The following is a 22,034-nucleotide window of genomic DNA, read 5'->3' on the forward strand; positions in this document are numbered from 1 at the left end:
ATTGCTGCAAAACTAAAAATCTATGAATAAATTCTCAAACTCTTGAAGCTACTGCGAATCCTGTTCCATTTGCAGTTACCTGTAAAGTAAAACACAAAAGACTCATTCTGTTTGGGGCAAAATGGGTTAATTAATTGGAACATATCTGACAATTCAAACTTAAAATTTATAATTCCCAATTCCTGCAAAAATGTAAATACATCTTCAGCTGTTAACAGGCAAGGGTTAATTCCCTGCTCGTTTGAAAAATGGGCCGAGTAAAAGTTTTGAGTTGTACATCATTACGTCACCACCTCTTTTCGAAACATTTTGGTCGAATTGCGCCGAGTGTCAGAAATTTTCTCATCTGTAATGCCTGCATTTCAATCCTCTGTTCAGTTTCTAAGGCTCGAACATGCCGTGTGTCAGTTTCCTGTTTTGCAGCGTCAACTGCTGCAATCTTGCATTCTCTACCTCCTTCTCATATAATTCTCACATCCATCCAACTAGCTTTCACTGGAGTCTTTCTCACCTTGGAGGCGCATTTCGCTTTCCCCTTCTAGCCCCTTCCTCGTGCTCCTGTCCAGAGGGTCCTGGACCCTCAAAGACCTGGGTCCTGGTCTTCTCAGCATATTCAAACCATTTAAGCCATTTGTCATTTAGGTAATCCCAGAGTACCCTTTCCCAATCTGGATCATTAATTCGGACACAGTGTGACATTAAGGTGATCGCCCAGGGACGCCAAATGTTGACCCTCAGGCTAGGCTATAAACTGACATGACGGACAAAGAAACACTTAAACAAAAATATTTCTGACAATTCATTCTTTATTGATGCTTAAAACACAAGACGAACACTGAACTGATCTTTATTCCACTTGCTTAAGTACGAATTACTGGTTTAAATGAATCAGAAGACTCACGGCTTGGACTCAAGTACTACATGTTGCGGGCTTCATGGTGGCGCAGTGGTTAGCACTGCTGCCACACGGTGCCGAGGTCCCAGGTTCGATCCTGGCTCTGGGTCACTGTCCATGTGGAGTTTGCACAGTCTCCCCGTGTTTGTGTGGGTTTCGCCCCCACAACCCAAAGATGTGCAGGGTAGGTGGATTGGCCACGCTAAATTGCCCCTTAATTGGAAAAAATGAATTGGGTACTCTAAATTATTTTTAAAAACAGAAAGTACTACACGTTGCAAGGTGAGGTGATCAGTCTCCCTTCGATGGGCCGTCTTCTTCTCGGACTCCCAGCCCGAGGGTTCACTAATAAAATGGATGTTCCTGCAGGTCTTTGCTGTGGAGGCTCCTGGCCTCCATCTTTTCATCCAGTTTCTTTGAGCATCAAAACGTTCTTAGTCACGTACACCCATGGTCTGAGGCTATCATTTTGTACATTACCAGATGCAAAAACGGGACACATCTGGTATTCTTGTTCTTCTTCTCTGTCCTTGCCGAGCAGTCATCACAGCTGCAGCAGTTTCATGTTGAGTACATCTTATCACACCCTGCGAACTCAACAGGCTGGTTCTGCAATTACAGCTGTTTTCACAGTCTTGTGTAGATTGGCTACTTTTCCCATCATGCTTTGTGGATGTTTTAGTCGTTCGCCATCTGGCAATATTATGTATTTATTTTAGATCTACCTGTAGTGGTAAGAAAAACACTATGTACTATCCAGGATAAGATAAATGTCCTTCATCAGCTTCTGTGGATCATTTCAGTGGAAATGTGCTCTCCCAGGCCCAAAGAGCATCAGTCCACTGGAAGCAAAGTTGTGAGACCGGCCAGTCCAGCAGAAAGGAACCCTCCGACCCTCCCACTTCACCAAGTGTCAGAATGAACATGGTTCAGTCCTGGATGTGATTAACAGCAGCAATAACAGCAGAATCCAACCCCTGAAATCCCGTGTGAACTCGCTGGTGTCTCAGTAAGTTGGATGACCGAGAGAATCCCCTTGCACACACGGTGCACCTGAATGGCCTCTCCCCGGTGTGAACTCGCTGGTGCCTCTGCAGGCCGCATGAATCCATGAATCCCTTCCCACACTGAGAACAGGTGAATGGTCTCTCCCCAGTGTGAACTCGCTGGTGCGTCTGCAGGCCGGATGAGTCCATGAATCCCTTCCCACACTGAGAGCAGTTGTACAGCCTCTCCCCAGTGTGAACTCGCTGGTGACTCAGCAGGTGGGATGACCGAGAGAATCCCTTCCCACACACGGAGCAGGTGAATGGCTTCTCCCCAGTGTGAACTCGCTGGTGTCTCCGCAGGCTGGATGAATCAGTGAATCCCTGCTGACACTGAGAGCAAGTGAATGGCCTCTCCCCAGTGTGAACTCGCTGGTGTGTCCTCAGGTGGGATGAGGTTCGAAAGCTCTTTGTGCAGTGACAGCAGCTGAACGGTTTCTCCTCAGTGTGGACTCGATGGTGTACCAGCAGGTGGGATGACCTTCGAAAACTCTTTGTGCAGTGACAGCAGCCGAACGGTCTCTCCTCAGTGTGAATGCGCTGGTGAACCATTAATTCCTGAGACCTTTTAAAGGAACTCCCACAGTCAGAGCATTTAAAGGGTTTCTCATTGGAGTGAGTGACACTGTGTCTCAGCAGGATGGATAACTGGGTGAATCCCTTCCCACACACGGTGCAGGTGAACGGCCTCTCTCCAGTGTGAATTTGTTGGTGTGTCATCAGTTGGGATGAAGTACTGAATCCTTTCCCACACACAGAGCAGGTGAATGGCCTCTCCCCCGTGTGACTGCGTAGATGAATCTCTAGCTCAAATGGGGCCCTGAATCCCTTCCCACAGTCCCCACATTTCCACGGTTTCTCCATGGTGCGGGTGCCCTTGTGTCTCCCCAGGTCAGACATAAGGTCTCTCCCCGATGTGAATGGTGTGATGTTTTTTCAGGCTCCGTAACTGGTTAAAACTCTTTCCACAGTCAATGCACTGGAACACTCTCACTCGGGTGTTTGGGCACCTCAGTATTTTTCCAGTCAGAATTATACCCACAGCTTTTTGAAGCAGACAGAACAGACAAACATTTCTCCTCTCCTCCTAGATTCAAAGTCTGATGATATTCCGATACCGATGAATTGAATGTCTCTGTCAGATCTTGATGTGACGTTTGATTTGAGATTTTCGTCTGTAGATCCTCACCTTCTGATATCCTGTAAAAACATTTTACAAAAGACATCACTGTCAGTGCAGGATAGAAACTCAGAACTATGGAACATTCTTTCCTCTCTTATTCCCCAAGAGCTGTGAATCCCCGTCCCACACTCTCCCCCTCCATTCTCACTCTGCTGTATTTAATATTCACCCTCCCAATTCTCCTGAAGGTGCTGATTCAGGCTGATTGACAGATCCCTGCTCACTGCTTCCTGTCCTTGTCACAGAGACCTGAAAATCTTCATGCAGGCTGCCAGCCTAACAGAAATATGTCTTTAATACTGGACTAAAATGTAGTGAATGGATAGGGGTGTTTCAGCTGGTTAAGATACAGGGGGTTATGATTGATCATGATCTTGAACTTGCTGCCAATGAGACTGACAGAATTGCTCGACGGAGAGTCATCATCGACTTGAGTTGTCCAATAGAATCCTTTAAATACTTTGTGCCGTAAATACTCCGACAGGAAATATATAATGTAGCTATAATACTATACCACAAGACTAGAAATAATAAACGTACTTTATTCAACCCATAAATAATACATTGAATCTGGACCAAATTACAAAACTGGACATATCTATGTTCTCATCGAATCATAGTTTTGCAGCATAGAAAGAGGTCCTTAGGCCTATCATGTCTGCACCAGGCATCAAGCACCTATCTATTCTAATTCGAATTTCCAGCTCTTGGTCCATAGCCTTCATAGAATTTACAGTGAAGAAGGAGGCCATTCGGCCCATTGAGTCTGCACCGGCCCTTACAAAGAGCACCCTACTGAAGCCCATGTATCTATCCTAACCCGTAACCTCCACTTAACCTTTTTGGACACGAAGGGCAATTTAGCATGGCCAATCCACCTAACCCGCACATCTTAGGACTGTGGGAGGAAACCGGAGCACCCGGAGGAAACCCACGCAGACATGGGGAGAACGTGCAAACTCCACACAGACAGTGACCCAACCGGGAATCGAACCTGCTACCCTGGAGCTGTGAAGCAACTGTGCTAACCACTGTGCTACCGTGCTGCCCTCAGCCTTGTAGGTTATGGCATTTCAAGTGCACATTGAAATACTTTCAGGATTGCTACCAGTGCCACGTGATAGTCAGAGTAGGAATGACAGGATAGCTAGGATGAATACGTGGCTTGAGAGATGGTGCAAGAGGGAGGGTTTCAAATTCCTGGGACATTGGGACCGGTTCTGGGGGAGGTGGGACCTGTACAAATCGGACGGTCTGCATCTGGGTGGGACCGGAACCAATGTTCTCGGGGGGGTGTTTGCTAGTGCATTTGGGGAGGGTTTAAACTAATGTGGTAGGGGGATGGGAACCGATGTAGGAAGTCAGTTGGGACGGAAACAAAAGGCAGGGAGGGAGAGTGTGTAAAGCATGACCAGGGAAAGCAGGGCAGAGAGTAAGGAAAGTCTACATTAAACTGCATTTATTTCAATGCAAGGGGCCTGACGGGCAAAGCGGATGAACTCAGGGCATTGATGGGCACATGGGACTGGGATATTATAGCTATGACTGAAACATGGCTAAGGGAGGGGCAGGACTGGCAGCTCAATGTTCCGGGGTACAGATGCTATAGAAAGGATAGAACTGGAGGTAAGAGAGGAGGGGGAGTGGCGTTTTTGATTAGGGAGAACATCACAGAAGTACTTAGAGGGGATATATCCGAGGGTTCGTCCACTGAGTCTATATGGGTGGAACTGAAAAATAAAAAGGGAGAGATCACCTTGATAGGACTGTACTACAGGCCCCCAAATAGTCAGCGGGAAATTGAGGAGCAAAAATGTAAGGAGATTACAGATAGCTGCAAGAATAATAGGGTGGTAATAGTAGGGGACTTTAACTTTCCCAACATTGACTGGGACAGCCATAGCATTAGGGGCTTGGATGGAGGGACATTTGTTGAGTGTATTCAGGAGGAATTTCTCATTCAGTATGTGGATGGACGGATTAAAGAGAGGGGGCAAAACTTGACCTCGTCTTGGGAAATAAGGAAGGGCAAGTGACAGAAGTGTTAGTGAGGGATCACTTTGGGACAAGTGACCATAACTCCATTAGTTTTAAGATAGCTATGGAGAATGATAGGTCTGGCCCAAGAGTTAAAGTTCTTAATTGGGGCAAGGCCAATTTTGATGGTATCAGACAGGAACTTTCAGAGGTAGATTGGGGGAGACTGTTGGCAGGCAAAGGGACGGCTGGTAAATGGGAGGCTTTAAAAAATGTGTTAACCAGGGTTCAGGGTAAGCACATTCCCTTTCGAGTGAAGGGCAAGGCTGGTAGAAGTAGGGAACCCTGGATGACTCGAGATATTGAGACTCTGGTCAAAAAAAAGGAGGCATATGACGTACATAAACAACTGGGATCAAGTGGATCCCTTGAAGAGTATCGAGATTGTCGAAATAGAGTTAAGAGGGAAATCAGGAGGGCAAAAAGGGGACATGAAATTGCTTTGGCAAATAGTGCAAAGGAGAATCCAAAGAGCTTCTACAGATACATAAAGGGAAAAAGAGTAACTAGGGACAGAGTAGGGCCTCTTAAGGATCAACAAGGACATCTATGTGCAGAGCCACAAGAGTTGGGTGAGATCCTGAATGAATATTTCTCATCGGTATTCACGGTGGAGAAAGGCATGGATGTTAGGAAACAAAGGGAAATAAATAGTGATGTCTTGAGAAGTGTGCATATTACAGAGGAGGAGGTGCTGGAAGTCTTAAAGCGCATCAAGGTAGATAAATCCCCGGGACCTGATGAAATGTATCCCAGGATGTTGAGGGAGGCTAGGGAGGAAATTGCGGGTCCCCTAACAGAGATATTTGAATCATCGGCAGCCACAGGTGAGGTGCCTGAAGATTGGAGAGTGGCGAATGTTGTGCCCTTGTTTAAGAAGGGCAGCAGGGAAAAGCCTGGGAACTACAGACCGGTGAGCCTAACGTCTGTAGTAGGTAAGTTGCTAGAAGGTATTCTGAGAGACAGGATCTACAAGCATTTAGAGAGGCAAGGACTGATTCGGGGCAGTCAGCATGGCTTTGTGCGTGGAAAATCATGTCTCACAAATTTGATTGAGTTTTTTGAGGGGGTGACCAAGAAGGTAGATGAGGGCAGTGCAGTAGACGTTACCTACATGGACTTTAGCAAAGCCTTTGACAAGGTACCGCATGGTAGGTTGTTGCAGAAGGTTAAAGCTCACGGGATCCAGGGTGAGGTTGCCAATTGGATTCAAAATTGGCTGGACGACAGAAGGTGGTTGTAGAGGGTTGTTTTTCAAACTGGAGGCCTGTGACCAGTGGTGTGCCTCAGGGATCGGTGCTGGGTCCACTGTTATTTGTGATTTATATTAATGATTTGGATGAGAATTTAGGAGGCATGGTTAGTAAGTTTGCAGATGACACCAAGATTGGTGGCACAGTGGATAGTGAAGGTTATCTAGGATTGCAACGGGATTTTGATCAATTAGGCCAGTGGGCCGACGAATGGCAGATGGAGTTTAATGTAGATAAATGTGAGGTGATGCATTTTGGCAGATCGAATCAGGCCAGGACCTACTCAGTTAATGGTATGGCGTTGGGGAGAGTTATAGAACAAAGAGATCTAGGAGTACAGGTTCATAGCTCCTTGAAGGTGGAGTCGCAGGTGGACAGGGTGGTGAAGAAGGCATTCGGCATGCTTGGTTTCATTGGTCAGAACATTGAGTACAGGAGTTGGGACGTCTTGTTGAAGTTGTACAAGACATTGGTACGGCCACACTTGGAATACTGTGTGCAGTTCTGGTCACCCTATTATAGAAAGGATATTATTAAACTGGAAAGAGTGCAGAAAAGATTTACTAGGATGTTGCCGGGACTTGATGGTTTGAGTTATAAGGAGAGGCTGGATAGACTGGGACTTTTTTCCCTGGAGCGTAGGAGGCTTAGGGGTGATCTTATAGAGGTCTATAAAATAATGAGGGGCATAGATAAGGTAGATAGTCAACATCTTTTCCCAAAGGTAGGGGAGTCTAAAACTAGAGGGCATAGGTTTAAGGTGAGAGGGGAGAGAGTCAGAAGGGCCCAGAGGGGCAATTTCTTCACTCAGAGGGTAGTGAGTGTCTGGAATGTGCTGCCAGAGGTAGTGGTAGAGGCGGGTACAATTGTGTCTTTTAAAAAGCATTTAGATAGTTACATGGGTAAGATGGGTATAGAGGGTTATGGGCCAAGTGCGGGCAACTGGGACGAGCTTAATGGTAAAAACTGGGCGGCATGGACTGGTTGGGCCGAAGGGCCTGTTTCCATGCTGTAAACTTCTACGATTCTATGACTTCTTAAATGATGTGTGTTCCCACCTCTTCCAGGCAGTGAGTTCCAGATTCCCACCACTCTCTGCGTGAAAATATCTTTCCCCAAATTCCCTCTAAATCTCTTGCCCCTCACCTTAAATCTATGCCGCCTGGATACTGACCCCTCTAATAAGGGAAAAGGTTTCTTCTAATCTGCCCTATCTATGTCCTGCATAATTTGGCACACTCGTCATAGCTGAAATGCTCCAGCCCAGGCAACATCATTGCACACAGTACTCTGTGGCCTAACGAGCATTTTGTACAGCTCCATCATAACCTCACTGCTTTTATGTTCAATGCCTCGGCAATAAAGGAAAGAATCCTGTACGCCTTCCTAACCACCTTATCTACCTGTCCTGCTGTCTACAGGGTTCTAGAGAAATGTACCCCAAGTTACCTCTAATCCTCTACATTTCCGAGCCTCCCACTGTTCAAAGGACAAAAGAGTACTTCCGGTCCAATAACTTTTTCCTTTGGCCGGAAGTGGTGAAAGGTTGGGAGACAGGTGTGCGCATGTGTAGATTTTGAGACTATTGCTTCTGTGCGGTCTGCTGATGGTGTCTGCTGTTTTCCGATGTGGAATGCGCATGCGCATTTTTGGATTGGAACGGGTGTGTGCATTTTGGGGTGTAGTACGCATGTGCGTTTTGGGCCGTAATGCGCATGTGCGACGGTGAGGCGGGGACCGGGACAAAGCGGCGCACTGACCATTGTGTGTGCCGGTCTTCCAGCCTTTCCCATTGGACACCAGCTCAGCGCGGCTGGAGGGAAAGGTCTCTCCCACTCCCACGTGGGGTTCCGCCCCTCAGTGTCTGTCAGCGGGGGACTGGCCACTGGGAAACCGGGAGGACCGGAAGGACTCTGCTCCTCCAGCCAATCAGAGCTCCCCCATTGTCTGACTAGGGAAATTAGACAATGGGCTTTTTCCTGTCCAGTGTTGTTATATGGTACAGTTTAGATATATTATTTATAGTTCTGTAATCAAGTACATTTATTATTATTTCTACTCTTGTGATATTTTACTGTAGCTACGTTATATATTTCCAGTCATCTCTTCCCTCACAGGATGTTAGTCTCTGGAATTCATTTCTACAATGGAGTCTGGGGGTCATTGAATATATTCAAGGATGAGTTAGACAATTTCTGATTGAGGAGGGAGTCGAGGGTCATGGGGAACCGGCAGGAAAATGGAGAGAAAGCTGAGATGAGGAGGGATTTCTTCACTCAGGATATGGTGAAACTTTGGATTTTTCTCCCCGAGAAGACTCAGTGGAGCCTCAGTCATAAAGTATTTTTAGGACAGGTATTGATAGGTTTCTAGATATAGAAGATATCAATGGATATGGGGGACAGTGTGGGAAAATGGTGTTGAGGTGAACTGGCTAATGATCTCATTGAATGGTTGACCAGGCTCGATGGGCTGAATGGCCGACTGCAGCTCCTATTTGTTCTGGTCTGGGCCAGGACCGGGAGCAGTGAGCAGGGATCTGTCAATCAGCCTGAATCAGCACCTTCAGGAGAATTGGGAGGGTGAATATTAGATGCAGCAGAGTGAGAATGGAGGGAGAGTGTGTGGGATGGAGATTTACAGCTTTGGGGGTATAGGAGAGGAAAGAATATTCCCGAAAAATTAGAATTGTCTGTTGTGAATTTCTTTTTTGTTCGAATGGTTTTATTCATGGTATATTTACAGATGTACACAAAAAGAAATAACTAAAACACCACAAAACTAAAAAACCAAAGAGGGGGGGAAATAAAAACAGGGGAAGTATATATGCATGATGCAAAGAAGAGAAAATTTCAATCCAGATGCCATCAGGGGGTGGTGGCTTTCTACCCCCACAAACTGGAGAGAGAGCTCAGGAAATGACAACAACCACGACATTTAATTACACGTGCCATTAAGGGGGACTGGCTTCCTACCCCCTACTCTTCTGCTTAAAAATTAAATACAAAACAAGCAAAACAAAACCGGGTGGAAGGGGCACCGTCGCTTGCAACTTTGGTCTGTTTTCTTTTTTTGTTTTTATCCATTTGCCTCCGCTTTGGCTGTCTGTCGTTCCTTCTGCCAGTTCTTTCTCCGTTTTGCCTTGCTCTGCTTGTTGCGGTCGTTGTCGTTCCTGTGCCCTCCCCAGTTTGTGTTCCCTCGTCCTTCCTCTTCTTTCCTCCCCTCTGGCTCCCCTCTGTTGTTCTCCTCCCCTCGTCCTTCCTCCACTGTACCCCCCCCCCTCCCCTTCTCCCTCCCACCCCCTTCTCTGCTACTCCTTCTTTTCATAGTGTTTGGCTGCTCCCTCTTGCACTGCCCCCCCCCCCCACCCCCCAGTCCTCCCTCTTTTCTCTCATGTCTTGATTCTAAATTTCTATCCTGCACTGACTGTAATGTCTTTTCCAAATCTTTTTTTTCAATGAACATTTTATTGAGGTATTTTCGGTATTTGAAGTTATATATAACTTCTCACTAAATGCCTGCCCCTTCTTTCACTCAATTTTAAATTGGCCGACTATTGCTGCAAAATTAAAAATCTATGAATAAATTCTCAAACTCTTGAAGCTACTGCGAATCTTGTTCCATTTGCAGTTACCTGTAAAGTAAAACACAAAAGACTCATTGTGTTTGGAGCAAAATGGGTTAATTAATCGGAACATATCTGACAATTCAAACTTAAAATTTATAATTCCCAATTCCTGCAAAAATGTAAATACATCTTCAGCTGTAACAGGCAAGGGTTAATTCCCTGCTCGTTTGAAAAATGGGCAGAGTAAAAGTTTTGAGTTGTACATCATTACGTCACCCCCTCTGTGAGAAACATTTTGGTCGAATTGCGCCCAGTGTCAGAAATTGGCTCATCTGTAATGCCTGCATTTCAATCCTCTGTTCAGTTTCTAAGGCTCTAACACGCCATGTGTCAGTTTCCTGTTTTGCAGCGTCAACTGCTGCAATCTTGCATTCTCTACCTCCTTCTCATACAATTCTCACATCCATCCAACTAGCTTTCACTGGAGTCTTTCTCACCTTGGAGGCGCATTTCGCTTTCCCCTTCTAGCCTCTTCCTCGTGCTCCTGTCCAGAGGGTCCTGGACCCTCAAATGTCTTCTCAGCATATTCGACCCATTTAAGCCATTTGTCATTTAGGTAATCCCAGAGTACCCTTTCCCAATCTGGATCATTAATTCGGACACAGTGTGACATTAAGGTGATCGCCCAGGGACGCCAAATGTTGACCCTCAGGCTAGGCTATAAACTGACATGACGGACAAAGAAACACTTAAACAAAAATATTTCTGACAATTCATTCTTTATTGATGCTTAAAACACAAGATGAACACGGAACTGATCTTTATTCCACTTGCTGAAGTACGAATTACTGGTTAAAATGAATCAGAAGACTCGCGGCTTGGACTCAAGTACTACATGTTGCGGGCAGCACGGTGGCGCAGTGGTTAGCACTGCTGCCACACGGTGCCGAGGTCCCAGGTTCGATCCTGGCTCTGGGTCACTGTCCGTGTGGCGTTTGCACAGTCTCCCCGTGTTTGCGTGGGTTTCGCCCCCACAACCCAAAGATGTGCAGGGTAGGTGGATTGGCCACGCTATGCCCCTTAATTGGAAAAAATGAATTGGGTACTCTAAGTTATTTTTAAAAACAATAAGTACTACACGTTGCAAGGTGAGGTGATCCTTGAAGATGGGTCGTCTTCTTCTCGGACTCCCAGCCCGAGGGTTCACTAATAAAATGGATGTTCCTGAAGGTCTTTGCTGTGGAGGCTCCTGGCCTCCATCTTTTCATCCAGTTTCTTTGAGCATCAAAATGTTCTTAGTCATGTACACCCATGGTCTGAGGCCATCAGTTTGTACATTACCAGATGCAAAAACGGGACAGATCTGGTATTCTTGTTCTTCTTCTCTGTCCTTGCCGAGCAGTCATCACAGCTGCAGCAGTTTCATGTTGAGTACATCTTATCACACCCTGCGAACTCAACAGGCCGGTTCTGCAATTACAGCTGTTTTCACAGTCTTGTGCAGATTGGCTACTTTTCCCATCATGCTTTGTGGATGTTTTAGTAGTTTGCCATCTGGCAATATTATGTATTTATTTTAGATCTACCTGTAGGGGTAAGAAAAACACTATGTACTATCCAGGATAAAATAAATGTCCTTCATCAGCTTCTGTGGATTATTTCAGTGGAAATGTGCTCTCCCAGGCTCAAAGAGCATCAGGCACAGGAAGCAAAGTTGTGAGACCGACCAGTCCAGCAGAAAGGAACCCTCCGACACCCCCACTTCACCAAGTGTCAGAATAAACATGGTTCAGTCCTGGATGTGATTAACAGCAGCAATAACTGCGGAATCCAACCCCTGAAATCCCCTGTGAACTCGCTGGTGTCTCAGTAAGTGGGATGACCGAGAGAATCCCCTTGCACACACGGTGCACCTGAATGGCCTCTCCCCGGTGTGAACTCGCTGGTGCCTCTGCAGGCCGGATGAATCCATGAATCCCTTCCCACACTGAGAACAGGTGAATGGTCTCTCCCCAGTGTGAACTCGCTGGTGCGTCTGCAGGCCGGATGAATCCGTGAATCCCTTCCCACACTGAAAGCAGGTGTACGGCCTCTCCCCAGTGTGAACTCGCTGGTGTCTCAGCAGGTGGGATGACCGAGAGAATCCCTTCCCACACACGGAGCAGATGAAGGGCTTCTCCCCAGTGTGAACTCGCTGGTGTCTCCGCAGGCCGGATGAATCAGTGAATCCCTTCTGACACTGAGAGCAAGTGAATGGCCTCTCCCCAGTGTGAACTCGCTGGTGTGTCCTCAGGTGGGATGAGGTTCGAAAGCTCTTTGTGCAGTGACAGCAGCTGAACGGTTTCTCCTCAGTGTGGACTCGATGGTGTACCCGCAGGTGGGATGACCTTCGAAACCTCTTTGTGCAGTGAGAGCAGCCGAACGGTCTCTCCTCAGTGTGAATGCGCTGGTGAACCATTAATTCCTGAGACCTTTTAAAGGAACTCCCACAGTCAGAGCATTTAAAGGGTCTCTTGTTGGAGTGAGTGACATTGTGGCTCAGCAGTGTGGATAACTGGGTGAATCCTTTCCCACACACGGTGCAGGTGAACGGCCTCTCTCCAGTGTGAATTTGTTGGTGTGTCATCAGTTGGGATGAAGTACTGAATCCTTTCCCACACACAGAGCAGGTGAACGGCCTCTCCCCGGTGTGAACGCGCTGGTGTTTCATCAATTGGGATGACTGAGTGAATCCCTTCCCACACATAGGGCAGGTGAATGGCCTCTCCCCCGTGTGACTGCGTAGATGAATCTCCAGCTCAAATGGGGCCCTGAATCCCTTCCCACAGTCCCCACATTTCCACGGTTTCTCCATGGTGCGGGTGCCCTTATGTCTCTCCAGGTCAGACTTACGATCTCTCCCCGATGTGAATGGTGTGATGTTTTTTCAGGCTCCGTAACTGGTTAAAACTCTTTCCACAGTCAATGCACTGGAACACTCTCACTCGGGTGTTTGGGCACCTCAGTATTTTTCCAGTCAGAATTATACCCACAGCTTTTTGAAGCAGACAGAACAGACAAACATTTCTCCTCTCCTCCTAGATTCAATGTCTGATGATATTCCGATACCGATGAATTGAATGTCTCTGTCAGATCTTGATGTGACGTTTGATTTGAGATTTTCGTCTGTAGATTCTCACCTTCTGATATCCTGTAAAAACATTTTACAAAAGACATCACTGTCAGTGCAGGATAGAAACTCAGAACTATGGAACATTCTTTCCTCTCTTATTCCCCAAGAGCTGTGAATCTCCATCCCACACTCTCCCCCTCCATTCTCACTCTGCTGTATTTAATATTCACCCTCCCAATTCTCCTGAAGGTGCTGATTCAGGCTGATTGACAGATCCCTGCTCACTGCTTCCTGCCCTTGTCACAGAGACCTGAAAATCTTCATGCAGGCTGCCAGCCTGACAGAAATATGTCTTTAATACTGGACTAAAATGTAGTGAATGGATAGGGGTGTTTCAGCTGGTTAAGATACAGGGGGTTATGATTGATCATGATCTTGAACTTGCTGCCAATGAGACTGACAGAATTGCTCGACGGAGAGTCATCATCGACTTGAGTTGTCCAATAGAATCCTTTAAATACTTTGTGCCGTAAATACTCCGACAGGAAATATATAATGTAGCTATAATACTATACCACAAGACTAGAAATAATAAACGTACTTTATTCAACCCATAAATAATACATTGAATCCGGACCAAATTACCAAACTGGACATAACTATGTTCTCATCGAATCATAGTTTTGCAGCATAGAAAGAGGTCCTTAGGCCTATCATGTCTGCACCAGTCATCAAGCACCTATCTATTCTAATCCGAATTACCAGCACTTGGTCCAAAGCCTTCATAGAATCATAGAATTTACAGTGAAGAAGGAGGCCATTCGGCCCATTGAGTCTGCACCGGCCCTTACAAATAGCACCCTACTCAAGCCCATGTATCTATCCTAACCCGTAACCTCCACTTAACCTTTTTGGACACGAAGGGCAATTTAGCATGGCCAATCCACCTAACCCGCACATCTTAGGACTGTGGGAGGAAACCGGAGCACCCGGAGGAAACCCATGCAGACACGGGGAGAACGTGTAGACTCCACACAGACAGTGACCCAACCGGGAATCGAACCTGGGACCCTGGAGCTGTGAAGCAACTGTGCTAACCACTGTGCTACCGTGCTGCCCTCAGCCTTGTAAGTTATGGCATTTCAAGTGCACATTAAAATACTTCTTAAATGATGTGAGTGTTCCCACCTCTACCAGGCAGTGAGTTCCAGATTCCCACCACTCTCTGCGTGAAAATATCTTTCCCCAAATTCCCTCTAAATCTCTTGCCCCTCACCTTAAATCTATGCCGCCTGGATACTGACCCCTCTAAGGGAAAAGGTTTCTTCTAATCTACCCTATCTATGTTCTGCATAATTTGGCACACTCGTCATAGCTGAAATGCTCCAGCCCAGGCAACATCATTGCACACAGTACTCTGTGGCCTAACGAGCATTTTGTACAGCTCCATCATAACCTCACTGCTTTTATGTTCTATGCCTCGGCAATAAAGGAAAGAATCCTATACGCCTTCTTAACCACCTTATCTACCTGTCCTGCTGTCTACAGGGTCCTAGAGAAATGTACCCCAAGTTACCTCTAATCCTCTCCATTTCCGAGCATCCCACTGTTCATTGTATATTCCCTTCCCTTGTTAGTCTTCCCAAAATGTATCACCTCATATTTTTCAGGGTGAATTTCAATTTGCCACTGTTATGCCCATCTGACCTGCCTCCCTACATTGTTGTGTCATCTAAGGTTTTCCTCCTCGTTACTTACCACACCACCAATTTGTGTGTAATTGGCGAATTTGTTGAGGAAAACCCCAACATTCACATCTAGACCATCAATCATAAAATCTCTACATGCAGGAGGCCATTTAGCCCATCCAGTCTACAGACCCTCTCAAAGAGCACCCCACCTAGGCCCCATTCCCCATCCTCTCCCCACAGCCCCAGCTCAATGCACATGATATTAATTCACTGGCCCCTTAAACGTCAGCCATCTCCTGGGGAAAGCAGTCCTTTAATTGTGAACATTGGGAAAGAGACCATCCTTTTAGCCAGACAAATAAATGTGTCAAGCTGAGGGAGCAAAGGATGTCAATGTCTTTAAGAGAGAGAGAGAGAGACCTGAGCCAAGCTTTCCAGAGTCTGCACCCTCCCTGGATTCACTTCCTTTTCCTTCAGTTGCTGCAAGTCACCAATTGAAGGTGAGAATGAGAAAAGAAATGGAAAGGGGGAGAAAATAAAGGGTTTTACTCACAGATGTTGGAGACAGGAGGAGGATTCAGTCTGGGTGAGGCTCAATCTTCATTGAACAAAGCCCGCTCTCTGATTGGCTGAAGGACAAAAGAGTACTTCCGGTCCAATAATTTTTTCCTTTGGCCGGAAGTGGTGAAAGGTTGGGAGACAGGTGTGCGCATGTGCAGATTTTGAGAATATTGCTTCTGTGCGGTCTGCTGATGGTGTCTGCTGTTTTCCGATGTGGAATGCGCATGCGCATTTTTGGATTGGAACGAGTGTATGCATTTTGGGGTGTAGTACGCATGTGCGTTTTGGGCCGTAATGCGCATGTGCGACGGTGATGCGGGGACCGGGACAAAGCGGCGCACTGACCATTGTGTGCGCCGGTCTTCCAGCCTTTCCCATTGGACACCAGCTCAGCGCGGCTGGAGGGGAAAGTCTCTCCCACCCCCACGTGGGGTTCCGCCCCTCAGTTTCTGTCAGCGGGGGACTGGCCAATGGGAAACCGGGAAGACCGGAAGGACTCTGCTCCTCCAGCCAATCAGAGCTCCCCCATTGTCTGACTAGGGAAATTAGACAATGGGCTTTTTCCTGTCCAGTGTTGTTATATGGTACAGTTTAGATATATTATTTATAGTTCTGTAATAAAGTACATTTATTATTATTTCTACTCTTGTGATATTTTACTGTAGCTACGTTATATATTTCCAGTCATCTCTTCCCTCACAGGATGTTAGTCTCTGGAATTCATTTCTACAATGGAGTCTGGGGGTCATTGAATATATTCAAGGATGAGTTAGACAATTTCTGATTGAGGAGGGAGTCGAGGGTCATGGGGAACCGGCAGGAAAATGGAGAGAAAGCTGAGATGAGGAGGGATTTCTTCACTCGAGGATATGGTGAAACTTTGGATTTTTCTACCCTAGTAGACTCAGTGGAGCCTCAGTCATCAAGTATTTTTAGGACAGGTGTTGATAGGTTTGTAGATATAGAAGATATCAATGGATATGGGGGATAGTGTGGGAAAATGGTGTTGAGGTGAACTGGCTAATGATCTCATTGAATGGTTGACCAGGCTCGATGGGCTGAATGGCCGACTGCAGCTCCTATTTGTTATGGTCTGGGCCAGGACAGGGAGCAGTGAGCAGGGATCTGTCAATCAGCCTGAATCAGCACCTTCAGGAGAATTGGGAGGGTGGATATTAGATGCAGCAGAGTGAGAATGGAGGGAGAGTGTGTGGGATGGAGATTTGCAGCTTTGGGGGAATAGGAGAGGAAAGAATATTCCTGAGAAATTAGAATTGTCTGTTGTGAATTTCTTTTTTGTTCGAATGGTTTTATTCATGGTATATTTACAGATGTGCACAAAAAGAAATAACTAAAACACCACAAAACTAAAAAACCAAAGAGGGGGGGAAATAAAAACAGGGGAAGTATATATGCATGATGCAAAGAAGAGAAAATTTCAATCCAGATGCCATCAGGGGGTGGTGGCTTTCTACCCCCACAAACTGGAGAGAGAGCTCAGGAAATGACAACAACCACGACATTTCATTACACGTGCCATTAAGGGGGACTGGCTTCCTACCCCCTACTCTTCTGCTTAAAAATTAAATACAAAACAAGCAAAACAAAACCGGGTGGAAGGGGCACCTGGGCGGTGCCCCTGATGTCGCTTGCAACTTTGGTCTGTTTTCTTTTTTTGTTTTTATCCATTTGCCTCCGCTTTGGCTGTATGTTGTTCCTTCTGCCAGTTCTTTCTCCGTTTTGCCTTGCTCTGCTTGCGGTCGTTGTCATCATAGAATTTACAGTGCAGAAGGAGGCCATTCGGCCCATCGAGTCTGCACCGGCTCTTGGAAAGAGCACCCGACCCAAGGACAACATCTCCACCCTATCCCCATAACCCAGTAACCCCACCAACACTAAGGGCAATTTTGGACACTAAGGGCAATTTATCATAGCCAATCCACCTAACCTGCACATCTTTGGACTGTGGGAGGAAACCGGAGCACCCGGAGGAAATCCACGCACACACGGGGAGAACGTGCAGACTCCGCACAGACAGTGACCCAAGCCGGAATCGAACCTGGGACCCTGGAGCTGTGAAGCAATTGTGCTATCCACAATGCTACCTGTGCTCTCCCCAGTTTGTGTTCCCTCGTCCTTCCTCTTCTTTCCTCCCCTCTGTTGTTCTCCCCTCGTCCTTCCTCCCTCACTTTCCCCCCCTCCCCTTCTCCCTCCCACCCCCTTCTCTGCTGCTCCCCTTTCTTTTCAGCTGTGTTTGGCTGCTCCCTCTTGCACTGCTCCCCCCCCCCCCCCACCCCCCGGTCCTCCCTCTCTTCTCTCATGTCTTTATTCTAAATTTCTATCCTGCACTGTCTTTTCCAAATCTTTTTTTTTAATGAACATTTTATTGAGGTATTTTCGGTATATTAACAACAACAAAATAAACAATATACATGAAACCATAAACATAGTGCAAAAGCCATTTACCTCTCATACAGTTCCCCCCCCTTATTGACCCCCTATTCTAATCTAAACTACTGGGCTAATGGTAAGATTCTTGGCAGTGTGGATGAGCAGAGAGGTCTCGGTGTCCATGTACATAGATCCCTGAAAGTTGCCACCCAGGTTGAGAGGGTTGTTAAGAAGGCGTACGGTGTGTTCGCTTTTATTGGTGGAGGGATTGAGTTTCGGAGCCATGAGGTCATGTTGCAGCTGTACAAAACTCTGGTGCGGCCGCATTTGGAGTATTGCGTGCAATTCTGGTCGCCGCATTCATAGAATTTACAGTGCTGAAGGAGGCCATTCGGCCCATCGAGTCTGCACCGGCTCTTGGAAAGAGCACCCTACCCAAGGTCACCACCTCCACCCTATCCCCACAACCCAGTAACCCCACCCAACACTAAGGGCAATTTTGGACACTGAGGGCAATTTATCATGGCCAATCCACCTAACCTGCACATCTTTGGACTGTGGGAGGAAACCGGAGCACCCGGAGGAAACCCACGCACACACGGGGAGGATGTGCAGACTCCGCACAGACAGTGACCCAAGCCGGAATCGAACCTGGGACCCTGGAGCTGTGAAGCAATTGTGCTATCCACAATGCGACCGTGCTGCACATCATTCAGACATTGTCAGGTGCCGTCTTTTGGATGTGACAGTAAACCTGCCCCTCTCAGGTGGGCGTAAAAGAGAGCAAGGCACTCTTTGAGGAAGAGCATGGATCTTCCCTCAGGTTCATGAACCCCCTCCCGCCGGTCAATACCTTTCTAGTCCATCCGAGGGGGCAGACAGGGCCTTGCCTTGACATTGCATCCAGAGAGTGACGGGGCAGTGGATATAAAGACATTGGTTACATTGGAAATGTAGTTGGACACCAAAAGAAGGATGGGTTCGAATTGTTCTTCGGTACTCATGATAGCAGGCTAAGGATTCGTCGAAGTCCCTTCCCCGGATCCCCAAATGTCCTGTGACTCTTCCCTTTCCTTCCTCTCTCTTTTTACAGGTTGGATGCTTGTCACATTATCCGACTCACAAAGCAGCTCCCAGGTGCAGTCCACCGCGCTTGGCGATGTAGGAGGCCCTTTGGCCTCCCTCTTTGCCAGTCCGCCAAACGAAACGAGATAACGCTGAACGCCTTCCAGTTGGCACAGCTCCTCCTTCACCACACACTTGACTGGGAAATAGCGCTCGATCATAGGTAGACCGAGTTCCAAAGCAGTTTCCTCCTGAGTTAGTGTCTTCAGTGTGACAATGACCTGACACTGAGCCCGCTGTGGCAGTGTCTCGCTGATCTAGGCCGCGCTGTCCTGGAGCAGGGCGGAGATGAGGGCCGCCTGCTGTGCCCTGTCCCCGCGGCCGGGGCCCCGCAGGTAGCCATCCAGCCCGTCCAGTAACAGCAGGGAGGGCAGGCAGCCGGGGCTCTGGTGCAGCGACGCCAGCACCTCCAGCAACCCCTCCGCCGAGCCGGGGTCGGCGAATTGGATCCTCCGCAGGCCGCCGTGCTCCAGGCGGAGCAGCGGCGGGGGGCAGGGCTTGCAGTGGGCGGGGGGCCAGGAAGAGCACCCGGCCCCCTCCTCCCCGGGCAGCGGCCGCGGCCAGGAAGAGGAGGGCGCTTTTGCCGCAGGATTCCTCCCCCAGCAGTAGACAAGCCCCCGGGTCCCGAATCCCAGCCGCCCTGCCTTCCATTTGGGCGAAAGAATTGAGCATTATAAGAAGGATGTGGCAGCATTGGAAAGGGTGCAGAGGAGATTTACCAGAATGTTGCCTGGTATGGAGGGAAGATCTTATGAGGAAAGGCTGAGGGACTTGAGGCTGTTTTCGTTGGAGAGAAGAAGGTTAAGAGGTGACTTAATTGAGGCATGCAAGATGATCAGAGGATTGGATAGGGTGGACAGTGAGAGCCTTTTCCCTCGGATGGTGATGTCTAGCACGAGGGGACATAGCTTTAAATTGAGGGGAGATAGATATCGGACAGATGTCAGAGGTAGGTTCTTTACTCAGAAAGCAGTAAGGGTGTGGAATGCCCTGCCTGCAACAGTAGTGGACTCGCGAACACTAAGGGCATTCAAATGGTCATTGGATAGACATATGGACGATAAGGAAATAGTGTAGATGGGCTTTAGAGTGGTTTCACAAGTCGGCGCAACATCGAGGGCCGAAGGGCCTGTACTGCGCTGTAATGTTCTATGTTCTAAAACATGTGGACATGGTTCGCCGGTCCTCCCGCACATTTTACACACCTGTCTTCCACCCCCAAAAATCTGCTCATCCGAGCCACTGTCATGTGAGCCCAGTGAACAACCTTAAACTGTATCAGGCTGAGCCTGGCACATGTTGCGGACACGTTGACTCTACTCAACCCTTCTGCCCATAGACCATCCTCTATCTCACCTCCCAGCTCTTCCTCCCACTTGCGCTTCAGCTCCTCGGTCTATGTCTCCCCTGACTCCATAAGTTCCTTGTAAATGTCCGAAACGCTCCCTGCTGCTACCCACCCTCTGGAAACTACCCTGTCCTGAATCCCCCTCAGCGGTAGGAGCGGGAAGTTGACACCTGTTTACGTAGGAAGTCCCGCACCTGCAGATACCTGAATTGAAAATGAAATGAAAATGAAAATCGTTTATTGTCACAAGTAGGCTTCAAATGAAGTTACTGTGAAAAGCCCCTAGGCGCCACATTCCGGGGAGGCTGTTACGGGAATCGAACCGTGCTGCTGGCCTGCAATGGTCTGCTTTCAAAGCCAGCGATTTAGCCCTGTGCTAAACAACCCCTTTAATTTGTTTCCCCTCGCCAACCCAAACTTTTCCTCCAGCCCCCTCATGCTCGGAAAGCTGCCCTCTATGAACACCCCCCCCATCCTCTCAATCCCCGTTCTCCGCCATAACCGGAACCCCCCCGCCCATACTTCCCAGGTCAAACCGGTGATTATCATAGATTGGGGCCCAGACCGATGCTCCCACTGCTCCCACATGCCGCCTCCACTGGCCCCAAACTCTCAGGGCCACCACCACCACTGGACTGGTGGAGTACCATGCCGGCGGGAACGCAGAGACGCAGTTACCAACACCCCCAAACTGGTGCCTTGATATGAAGCCGCCTCCATATGCACCCATGACGACCCCTCCCCCACCACCCACTTCCTAATCATGGCTATATTAGCCGCCCAGTAATAGTTACTAAAATTTGGCAGCGCCAGTCCGCCCTCTCCCTGACTCCGCTCAAGCATTACCTTCCTTACTCGTGGGGTCTTGCCCGCCCAAACGAAGCCCAGGATCACTCTGTTGACCCGTTTAAAAAAGGACCGTGGAATAAAAATGAGGAGACACCGAAATACAAACAGGAATCTCGAGAGGACCGTTATCTTCACCGTTTGCACCCTCCCAGCCAGAGACAACGGAAGCCAGCCCCATCTCCAAACATCGTCCATCATTTGGTCCACTTGCCGGCCAGATTCAATTTATGCAGCTGGTCCCATTCCTGCGCCACTTGGATACCTAGGTACCTAAAGCTTCCCTTTACTAACCTAAACAGCAGCTCTCCCAGTCGCCTCTCCTGTCCCCTTGCCTGAACCACAAACATCTCACTCTTTCCCATATTAAGCTTATACCCAGAAAACTGGCCAAATTCCCCTAAAGCCCTCATGATTTATTCCATCCCTTCTATTGGGTCCGAAACGTACAGAAGCAGGTCAGCCGCATAGAGCGAAACCCTGTGCCACCGCCCCCCCCCCCCCCCGCCACCAAGCCCCGGACCAGTCCACTCCAGCTCCTTGAGGCTCTCAGAGCAATTGGCAATGGCTCTATAGCCAGCGCAAACAACAGTGGGGAAAGGGGGCATCCCTGTCTCGTCCCCCGGTGCAGTCTAAAATAGTCCGTTGTAGTCCTATTCGTCTGTACACTTGCCACAGGAGCCTGATACAGCAACCCCGTCTGGTCCTCCCCAATAACGCCCAGAACACAATCCTCAATCCTGGAGGATAAGGTTTTGGCCAGCAATTTGGCATCCATATTTAACAGGGAGATCGGCCTGTAGGACCCACACAGCTTTGGGTTCTTGTCCTGCTTAAGAATCAGCGAAATCATTGCCTATGACATCATCGGGGGCAGCACCCCTCTTTCCCTTGCCTCATTGAACATCTTCATCAAAACCGGCCCCAATATCCCAGAGAACCTTTTATAGAACTCCACTGGGTACCCGTCCGGCCCCG

The 22,034-nt window shown here is 48.0% G+C and overlaps 2 protein-coding genes and 1 pseudogene across 3 annotated transcripts; all 3 read right to left on the reverse strand.

Annotated features, from left to right (window-relative positions):
- Positions 1–788: 788 nt before the first annotated feature.
- Positions 789–8,267, reverse strand: LOC140422517 (uncharacterized). 2 transcript variants are annotated; one of them, XM_072507533.1, is made up of 2 exons: positions 8,175–8,267; positions 789–3,141 (listed from the first exon to the last, which is right to left on the reverse strand). In XM_072507533.1, the coding sequence occupies exon 2, from the start codon at positions 2,839–2,841 to the stop codon at positions 1,825–1,827; it is 1,017 nt and encodes a 338-aa protein (XP_072363634.1). In that variant the 5' UTR covers positions 2,842–3,141; positions 8,175–8,267; the 3' UTR covers positions 789–1,824. The 2 variants fall into 2 exon arrangements, with proteins under 2 accessions (XP_072363634.1, XP_072363633.1); XM_072507532.1 differs by lacking the exon at positions 8,175–8,267 and adding an exon at positions 7,864–8,149.
- Positions 8,268–10,744: 2,477 nt separating this feature from the next.
- On the reverse strand, positions 10,745–15,718 carry LOC140422514 (uncharacterized). The gene is made up of 2 exons (XM_072507528.1): positions 15,339–15,718; positions 10,745–13,172 (listed from the first exon to the last, which is right to left on the reverse strand). Exon 2 carries the CDS (start codon positions 12,834–12,836, stop codon positions 11,772–11,774), a length of 1,065 nt encoding a protein of 354 aa, XP_072363629.1. The 5' UTR covers positions 12,837–13,172; positions 15,339–15,718; the 3' UTR covers positions 10,745–11,771.
- Positions 15,719–18,560: 2,842 nt separating this feature from the next.
- On the reverse strand, positions 18,561–19,513 carry LOC140418069 (ATPase SWSAP1-like; annotated as a pseudogene).
- Between the last annotated feature and the right edge of the window lie 2,521 nt (positions 19,514–22,034).

Source organism: Scyliorhinus torazame, chromosome 5 (genome assembly GCF_047496885.1).
Source record: "Scyliorhinus torazame isolate Kashiwa2021f chromosome 5, sScyTor2.1, whole genome shotgun sequence".
In the NCBI taxonomy this organism is placed as follows: Eukaryota; Metazoa; Chordata; class Chondrichthyes; order Carcharhiniformes; family Scyliorhinidae; genus Scyliorhinus; species Scyliorhinus torazame.